The sequence below is a fragment of the Hippoglossus stenolepis genome, chromosome 5 (assembly GCF_022539355.2).
Source record: "Hippoglossus stenolepis isolate QCI-W04-F060 chromosome 5, HSTE1.2, whole genome shotgun sequence".
Classification (NCBI taxonomy): domain Eukaryota; kingdom Metazoa; phylum Chordata; class Actinopteri; order Pleuronectiformes; family Pleuronectidae; genus Hippoglossus; species Hippoglossus stenolepis.
The window spans coordinates 5,860,381-5,870,414 of record NC_061487.1 but is presented as its reverse complement, the minus strand read 5'-3'; the positions used below and the strand labels follow the sequence as shown (position 1 = coordinate 5,870,414).

General features: G+C 40.2%; 1 protein-coding gene across 1 annotated transcript; it reads right to left on the bottom strand.

The window, feature by feature from the left end:
• Positions 1 to 241: 241 nt before the first annotated feature.
• Positions 242 to 9,222, bottom strand: fezf1 (FEZ family zinc finger 1). The gene is made up of 4 exons (XM_035155958.2): positions 8,096 to 9,222; positions 7,005 to 7,139; positions 5,790 to 5,922; positions 242 to 3,453 (listed from the first exon to the last, which is right to left on the bottom strand). The coding sequence occupies exons 1-4, from the start codon at positions 8,900 to 8,902 to the stop codon at positions 3,218 to 3,220; spliced, it is 1,311 nt and encodes a 436-aa protein (XP_035011849.1). The 5' UTR covers positions 8,903 to 9,222; the 3' UTR covers positions 242 to 3,217.
• Positions 9,223 to 10,034: the final 812 nt, after the last annotated feature.

Below are 10,034 nucleotides of genomic sequence, written 5' to 3'. Positions count from 1 at the left end.
CATCCGTTCTTATTTAATTCAAGAATTCAGATAATAAATACTTTGGATTGAAACCAAACTCTTCAAATGCAGATCTATATATGGCACATAAATGAAAAAGTGTCAATGTTTAACAAAGTCAGTCTTTTTTAATAATTATAGTGAATCTTTTTTTTTTGTATTGAAGTTATCATCACAGACAGTAGATTTGAATTGTTATGTCTCCTTGTTAGCAGCAACCCCCACCCAAAAAAAGACAAAATTTCACGACAACAAGAAACTTTAGTTTTCATATAACATAGTCTTCAGTTCAGCGCTTCTCTTTTAAGTTATAACAGTGGCACATTTTAAAATAAATATCATAAAACACTTCTTTTTACAATGATCCTGAGACTGAAATAAAAAATAACAGAAGACTGACTAATGAGGAGAAATCTTCAGCTCCGTCAATCAGGACCAGAGATGCAGAGGTGAAGCTGAGTGCAGTGTGGTCCATGGGTGTTTGGATTTGATATCAAACAGAGGTTAAATCTGTCACTGTAAAGTCATTTGAGTTTGTTCACATCCAATCAGCATGTACATCATGGCCCCTTTAACTTCCTGAGGGGCTCAAATTTGTTGCTTGGCCCAATACTGACCCCCCCACAATATACATAGAGTATAGGTGGCTCAATACTTTTTCATCAGATACATTTTTAAGAAACAGTCTCAGTAATTTCCTAATACAGCTGCTCATTGTTGGGACTATTTTCAGAGGTGGAAGAATACACATTCATAACTGTGTGGCCTGTGTGGAACTGAGTTAAAATAAACTACAGCAAGTGTGTGTTCATGATAAAGAAAAATCAGTTCAGTGGGTGTGGCTCACTGATGTGTCTGGACAACAATGAAGCTCTATGGCTCAGAGGACGAAGATGTGCTGTGTCAGTAACACAGTACTTATTGGTTTTCATTGATGGTTTTTTTCATGGTTTAGTTGACAATCAGAAAAACAGACTGTCACCTGATGTGTCCTTTGAAATGTTGGTGTAAACCTTGTTGTTGACAATAAAATCTGATGTGTGACGTTTCACCTCTGCTGCATCTCTGGTCTCAGAGTTCATCAATCTCACATCCTGAGATGCAACTGGAAGATACTCAACACCAGCAAACACTGATGACTAATGATATAATAATTAGCCACCATTTTAATACGATAATTGACTAAGAATCAGAGGACGTTAGAGTGAAAGTTCAGTTTGTCTTCCGTCAAGTGTCCTCAGTCCAACACAAGCTGAGGGAGACAGAAACATGGCAGGCGCTCAGGAGGTTCTCTCAGGTCAGCGTCCAAGCCGGCATCAGGGCCAGAGGGGTCCGAGGTCAGGGGAGAGGGTGAGACGTAGATTTTGGTTGCAGGGCCTCAGGGGATGGTTCCTGATGGCTTTTTTTTTGCAGGGTTGAGTTCAAGAGGAGGGGTCAAGTGTGTGGTCCACAGCATGACCATGGGTTTGAAAATACATTATGAGTCAATTTATCATTCCTCCTATTGTAGACTTTTGTGTGGATGTCAATGTGACACCCGAGCGATATTTATCAATATGAGAAAGGACTGAAATTGAGTTCATGTTCTCAGAGTTTGACCCATCTGTCTCCTTCAGATTCCTCTGCTTGATGGAAATGCACCTTTATCGGTGGAATGATCATTTAAAAAAAAAAATTAAAGCTTTTTGGCAAAGTTCACAACACAGTTTCAGGTAAAAGATTATTTTCCATAAATTACAAATTTGTTCTCTTGTTAGCAGAAGCTCCTGCAATTTAGCAGCTCATCCCCTCAAATGTTTATTGTAATAGGTCGTTTGATTCAGTAAGTTGGACTGAATACAAGTCCAATTTGTTCAGTATCATGTGTACGTATGTTTTTTTTGTATTTTTTCCTCAATGGTACATTAAAAACCAAAATCCCTGGAATAACATTCACATTAGTGTATCACTTCAGTGAAGGCAACATCAACTCTTTTTGCTTTGAGAAACCTTTGATCGAATGTGGAAATTTGTTCATTAAAATATACTTTTAACTTCATAGCTGGTTAAATCAACCAAAATGTCATCTGAAAACATAATTCAGTAAATCACGGGTAAATATGGTAAATAGAACTAATTTGAGTCTAAATTAATAATTTAAAGGGAATACATTTTGCACCTTTGTTTGTATTTTGGAGGAAATTATATAGATGTTATAAGTTGAGTTCACAGTCTTAAAAAGGTCAAATTTAAAGGTATTTTGTCACAATCAGCCATTGAAACTGATCAGCAATTAGATCATAAAATCCTCCTCAGATGCTAAAAAACAAAGATTTTCCCACAACCAACACAGAGATGTGATCTCAGTGACTTCAGTGGTTGCTATGGCCTCGATTTTCATCAGAGAACATTGCTCATTTGCAGAATGTATTTAATAAAATGTTTTAACTTAGGTGCACCAGAAAGAAGCACAGGGCCACGATGAGTCATCTAACGGGATAATTCAGTGATTTGGGGAAACTAATTAAGTAATTTACAGGTACAAATAAGTAATCTGATGGAACAAAAGCATCACACTGAGTACAGAGATGGGCATTTTGAGGAAATATTTTGTAATTTGAGGACATTTTGTCTCAAAAGACGCAAATCTAATGAATTTAAGTTAGTTTTAACAATCGGTTTTAAAAAGCAGCTACAAAGTTGTTGTTTTTTAAATGTCACTGCTGCACAGCAGAGAAGAGAGAGGTCAAATCAAGGCATCTGAGAGAGGAATATTTACTGCTCCAACTAATCAAGGACACAAATGGCTCATTTGAGGCAACAAAAGCACGACAGTGAGCGTACAAATGAGTATGTTTGAGTTACTAATTTGTAATGTGAGGACACTGTGGAAGAGGAATTTCATGGCTGCACTGGAGAGAAGTGAGTGGTCAGTTGAAGTCATTTGAGAACATGGTTCAGTGATTTTAGGTCATCAATTATTGATTAAAAGAAACATGCTGAGTCGCTGCAGGGCATAAATTATAGCTTTGATGGAACAAAGCACCCAAAGTATGAATATAAAGTCATGAGTTACCTATTTATGAAAAATCTTTGTAACGCCTGCAGAGCTTTTGTGAATTTGTCTTATGAGGACTAAAGTTGAGATCTGGATCCGATGGAGAGGTCTTCTTTTTTTTTTTGGTGTGTTGGGATGAAGGTTTGCAGAGTCACTGTTCAGGTCAGAGGTCAGTGTCTCTCAGGCCTGGGGGGGCGACTGCTGACTGGCCGAGTCATGCAGCTTCCTGATGTGTTTCTTCAGGTCAAAGTTCCTGCAGAAGCCCTTGCCACAGGTGGGGCAGGTGAAGGGCTTCTTGTCGTTGTGCGTGTGCATGTGGAAGGTGAGGTTGTACACCTGGTGGAACGCCTTGCTGCAGATGGAACACTTAAACTGCTTCTCCCCGCTGTGCGTCAGCTTGTGGTTCTTGTAGTTGCCTGTGAAAAAAAATCAGATGATGAGAGCCCCCATCAGGACAAGAGACAACAGGTTGTATACATCTGTGATTTGTACAAAATATTAGTTTTTTCTACTATTTCAGATATTGTTTGGAGGCCTGGAATAGGAAAACAATGTGTTGTTTCATAATGAGTTAGAAATCATTGTCATATTTCCTGCTAATCATCTCTTAATCATTAAATAAAAAACCTGGAGGAAATGACACTGAATAACAGTCAACAATAGTAAAAATGAGATATGAAGCACCTAAACGTTACACATTCTGTGTGTTGATGTTATTTTAGCTTCTACATGATCAGATTCTGGGTTGACGGAGCCTTTCTGGGGTGACAGCTTTAAGGTGATGATGCATTAAGATATTTTTTATATTTTTGTATATTTTATTTTTTCAAATTTGTACACTGCAACCACCTTAAGGAGATGACCCAGTCCTCAAAAACCAATCACTCAGGTCAACTGTTTATAATATCTCAATAAATCGGTGTCTTCTGACTGTCCAGCTACTGAAATCAGACTACGCTACACGTGACTTCTCTCTAACTGGTAAAGGGGAAAAACCAGGCTGAAACAGCTGGAGTCATATGAAACCTGGCAGATGTACCTGTAGACACAGGGCTGAGAGAAGCTACCACCTCTTCTTTGTTTTTCAGGTAATCTAAAGAACATTTTTGTTATTATCCAATATAAAACAATACTGCACTTAATGATCATTCAAATACATGGACAGAGTAAATACACAATCCGTTATTATAAGGTGTCTATCAGTAAAATAAATATGATTTTAAAAGGTGAACGTGCATTCATTATACAGTAATTTGCATACTTCTAATTCTTTTGTTATGTAGAAGAGCACTAGTTTGAAGACCAATTGTTTCACAGTGTTTTGTGTGAAATAGGTTTATTTTCTGCACAGAGATTCAGACTCAAAGAGTCAAGGTGTTCACTGAGCTCAGTCTGACTCAGACCTCAACATGTCTTCAGCTGTCGTCACAGCTCCGATCAATCCCATTTTAAAAAGTGGCAGAATTCTGTTCATCAAAACACAGATTCAACTTCACAGCTGGACAAATCGAAACAAGAACCCTAACCCAAATGGATTTGTCTGAGAGGACGATGCAGTGATTCAAGAACTCAGCAAAAAGGACAAATAACCCATCTGAGGGAATTCAAGCACAGTTAGTATTTTGGGGACACAATTTTTGATCTGAAGAAGAGTTCTTCACCGTGACAGAAGATATTAAGTTTTATGCCCCATTAAGTGCATTGACATTTGTACTGAAGTGTGCTGGTTTCAGTGGAGGAATTAACTCATTCACTCAAGAGTACATACGTTTTCTGTTACCTCTATTAGAAAGGCATCTAGCACTTATCTGATATCTTTAATTGATTTATATTATCAATATTAAATATAATCAACAAATAAATGTAGACATATTAGTACAAAAGATTAAGATACTGCGAAGAATTAATGTCATTCAATAAGTCCCATCTTTACCAACTGCAACATTTCTCTTAATGCTTACACATACACGCATCAATACTGCATGGTCAAATTAAATAGGGCTCCCACCCTGTATGTGCAATGAGCATAATCCATACCTGCTTTGTGTATCTTCTAAAATCTCTCTGTTGTGTTTGTATGTATAGTGTTCACTGCATACAGAACAACAGTGTACAATTCACTGAAGTATATTCAGCAAACTTGCTGTACCTCGGTCTGTCCCCATTTTCTTATTCTCTCTAAGCCCATGCCTTATACTACACTTCTTATTTGAATCTCTGTTATTTGAGCTGTGCTAATTTGAAAATAATCACAGTCCTGACAGATGCTGGTAGATGCTGCTGACAGCTGTTTGAGCCACAGATTGTGAGGATCACTTAATGGCTTCTCTTTTCGTCAACCACCCCTTTATAAATCCTTCAGGTACAGCGAAACACACGGATATCTGCCACAACTGTAATTCACTGTTTAGAATGGGATGTGAAAATGAGAGCGAGTGGGTGTATAATAATAATAAAATTACTATAGTAGTATACTTATGTGTATAAAGATAATTTTTATTGCTTAGCTTTGGTGTAATTAAAGATATATTGATACTTTGATATTTAATATCCTGGTTATTCATAAACTTTGGTAATATCTACTGAAACATAGGCTTTGTTAATATCCAGGCTTTTTATTATTTTGGTACTTTAATGTCACTATAGTAACTCATGTGAATCTTTTGTAAACATGTCGTGTTATTAAATTGAAAACCTAATGGAAACAACGTATGGTTGATATGGTTGATGTTCACTTCATGCGGTTGCGCACCTTTCTGATGAAATCCTTTCCCGCAAAACTCGCACACGAACGGTTTGTATCCCGCGTGGATGCGCGTGTGCGTGTTGAGCGTGGAGCTGCGGTTGAAGGCTTTCCCGCACTGGTTACACTTGTGCGGTTTTTCCTGCAAGTTAAAGAGAAACATATGAGAGGCTCCGTGGAAAATAACACACACGCATTAGAAACGTTAACAACAGGGACATATCTGACAGTTCGACAGTTTCTCTATGTGACCGGACCTTCATGGATATTTAAATGGATTATACCAAATTTTCTATACTTTCACTAATACGTCCAGTTGACACTTCAGCCTGAATAGGACTATTAACGTGCGATAGGAGTGAACTCCACAGGAGGAGCTCAAACAACATAAACAGGCTGGTGTTTCCATTAAGTCTGATCCTGACACATATACAAAAATACATGATGATCATTCTAATTACAGTTTTAAACCCAGGGCTCAAATTTCATCTTAATGCTTCACATAGATTTCCTACATCCTGGCTGTCATAAAGGACATTTTACATTACACAGATTTTTTTTTAACTAAAATTCTATTTTGTTATAAATAAGGACGAATATTTAAAAAAGTTGTTTGTGGTCGACAATTTGAAATCTCTATAACTGTTAATTTTTCTGCAGATTTAAACACTCGCTCACGTAAAATGTCTCAAACTAAAAGATCGTTTTTAAAGTCAGAGTGAATTTTAGATCCCACCCACTAACTAATATTAACACATGTGATTGGACAGTGTTATTAATGTTATCAGATTGATTGGCAGGTTGTCAACAACTGCATCTCATTTTAAATGTTGCCTCTTGATGTTGAATGTTTTTTTTATCAGTAGCCAGAAAACAGATTGATCTTTCAATTATAATCGATCAATACCACATTTTCCAGATCAAAGGGGCTTAGGGAAATTAAGCTACAATTGAAAACAAAATGGAAAAAAAGGAAATAAAGGACGTTTGATATTTTCATTCTAAATTGGAACAAAAAACACCAATAAATAATATAATAAACAAACACGTCAACAGGATAAGAAATAATAGAATAATACAAGTCTTAGTAGAAGATTGTATGGTCATGATCTGACGAGTCAAATAAACATCATAATTAAATGTAAACATTCAAATGAAATAAAATGGATCTTTGGTTGAGTTGATGGCTACAAACAAACAACTCAGGTGTAACTGGAGCTGTACCTGAGTGTGGATGATTTTGTGTCGGCACAGTGTGCTCGCCTGTCTGAAGCCTTTCCCGCACACTTTACACACGAAGGGCCGCGCGCCGGTGTGCACGGGCATGTGGCGCGTCAGGTTGTAGTGCGCGTTAAACACCTGAGCAGGGGGAGGACAAATATTAATCACAAATAGCCCAGAAAAATTACAATAACAATAACAACAACAACATCAATTATAATAATTATTTTTATTTTTATTATAATTATAATTATTATTATTATTAAAATTATTATAATTATTATATTAGCCTGAAATTCACCATACCCAACACCAACCCTATTTTTCTTAAAATAACAATAAATTCCCATATCAGAATTAAACATAACGTCATTTAATGGTGAAATTTAGAAACAGATCACGAATCGTACTTAAAGTTCGTGGGTGTTTTCTGATAAATCGTAAAAAACAATAAGAAAAGGAAGGTGATTGAATGCAGCTGGGGTCAATTCGATGTAAAAGAAGGTTCAAACCCAATTGTGTTAAACAATAGAAGAAAAACATTTCAATCCCCAAACGAGCCCTGTCCCACTGAAGGTTCATGGTGCGTTAAATACAGAAATAAATATTCATTTAAAAGATCTGCGCCATCGATGCTTCAGGCTTCTTCTTCTTTTCATTTTCATTTACCGTGATTTCTGTATTTCATACATTAAAAAAAAACATGCCCATCCAGTGGGTTATTTCTAGGCGAGTAGAGGAGCTGAATATTTTTGAAAAAAAAGGATTAATCCCACAAGTAAGTCTTGTATATAAAGTTAAAGGTGATTAAAATAGGTTAAAAAAAACGGACCTGGGCCGTAAAAAAACATCATATTTTGAAATAAAAAACTCCCTTTATTATATTATATCTAAGTATTCAATTGGAGCAAATCTGACACTCCACGCCATTTTTTAATATAGCTATTTAATGTGTTGGCTGGAGTTTAATAAGCGCCCAACTAATATCAGCTCTGATCACATGTAATCATCTCATCCTCATGAATAAGATGTGAACCTCGGTGGTGCAGAGGCTGAGCCTCCTGCTCGGTTCCGGGCGGGACGCTGGGACTCACCTTGCCGCAGACCTCGCAGGTGAAAACTTTGGGTTTGCTGCCGGGACAGGAGCCGCTGAGTCGAGCCGCCGCGGCCGCGGACTCCTTGAAGATCTTGTCTGTGAGGAGGTGGTCCCGCTCCTTCATGTAGTGCTGGATGTGGCTGTGAGACAGCTCCTTGAAGGCCTGCACGCCGGACACCGGGTACCGCTCCCCGGCCTGCTGCAGGCCCGGCTTGCTCTTCTCCGCCATGAAGGCTTTGTGCCGGGCGGTGAGCAGGTACGAGGCCATCGGGTGCAGGTTGACCAGGCCGGCCGGCGGGGGACCGACGCCCGTGTCCCCGCTACAGTTCAGGTAGCACACGGTACCCATGGTGGGGAAGGAGGACTGGTTCACCACCCGGGGTCTGAAGAGTTTGTACTGGCCGGCGCTTTGGCTCACAGCGGAGTCCTCCTGCTGGTTCTTATAGTTCAACCCAAAGCCCAAAAAGTCTGCGGGAGCGGCGACTGAAGACGCCTCGAAGTGACCCGGATCCAGCCCGGTGATGCTGAGCCTGTGGCCCGGCTCGTACCCGAGCGGCACCAGCGGTATCATACAATGAAGCGAGGACGGGCAGACGTCGGGTTTCCCCACGGGAGCGGACTGGAACCAGCTGGGGAGCGGTATTGACTTGGGCTCGGGCGTCCTGGCCATAATCCGGTCGATGGAGAAAGCGAGCGGCTTGCTACTGCTGCCGCCGGAGGTGAGCATGTCGGAGCCCGCGGGCTGGCTCCCAGAAGCCGGGGGGGAGCCTAGGATCCCCGCTGGGCGGCGGAGAGGACCGTCCATCACCTCCGCATCAACCGCGCCGCGACAACAACAACAAGAAGCTGCTGGAGGGAAGCTGCTCCTCAGCGGCCCGCTGGAAAGGGCATCATCTGCCGGGGAACCCCCCCTCCAAATCACCGGTCCCGTTCCCACCGCTTATTGACGACAATCAGTGCGGTCGCGGCTCGCTCGATAACGGCGTGTAGAGAGCCGGGACCTCGCCGATCGTTACGTCCGGGAAGAGGAGCGGAAAAGTAGATAATTCGCTCAATTCTCCTCCGTCGATTGTCTGTACTTGTCGCCGCTGGAGGAGGAGGAGGAGGTTGTCCTTCACTTGGCAGGACTCCTGCTCAACTGGAAGGTATCTGGTAAATCCCAGGTCTCCTTGTGGCTTCGCGTGACATCATTATTATTTTTTTTTTTCTTGAATCGCAATTCGCCAACCACGCAGCGGCCGCGGGGTCAGGAGCTGTCAGAGCTTTACATCAGATTCAGACGCAGCTTTCGGTCCCGAAACGCGCTTTTACGCACGGTTCAGAGAAGACACAGAGCTGACACGCGGCTGAACTAAAGACAGAAAACGAGTAGAAGCTGAGCAGAGAATGGATTTGAAGTCATCGATCTCATCCTGGGTGGGCTCTGCTCTGTGAATCACAAACTTTGACTCCTCGTTTCTTTATACGCACGAGATTTAGAGAAACACGCCCGTGACTGTTCAGACTCGTAGACATTTGCTAAGGAACCAATATCAGAAAAAACTCTCATTTTCTTTTTTTACGTAAAAGACTCCTTTAAGCACAGAAAGTCTCAGCGGGCAGAGACGTGAATTCCTCAGGACGAATGAGTGAGACTGACGGTGAACTAACTGACAGCGGAGCGCAGCGGGCTGGTTTCTGGATGAGCTGAAATGAATTTAGTCTGAACAAAAGGTGCAGAGCAGTGACCGCTGAACCAAGTGTTTTCAGGTGTCGTTGACCTGAAGGTGTTCGTTTATTTAAAATGGTAAAAGAAATAATCGAAAATTGATTTAGATTTTACTGTACTACCCTGTAATTAACAATACTACTACTACTACTACTACTACTACTAATAATAATAATAATAAAAATAATAATATGACAATATATTGGTGATCATTTTCATTTTCTTTTCA

What these genes read in the sequence shown, in the direction of transcription:
- fezf1 (XM_035155958.2), bottom strand. Translation starts at nt 8,902, where the DNA reads ATGGACGGTCCTCTCCGCCGCCCAGCGGGGATCCTAGGCTCCCCCCCG. An exon ending in CCTGCGAGGTCTGCGGCAAG is followed by an intron (nt 7,140 to 8,095) that starts GTGAGTCCCAGC and finishes CCCCCTGCTCAG; the next exon opens with GTGTTTAACGCGCACTACAA. An exon ending in GAAAGGATTTCATCAGAAAG is followed by an intron (nt 3,454 to 5,789) that starts GTGCGCAACCGC and finishes TTTTTTTCACAG; the next exon opens with GCAACTACAAGAACCACAAG.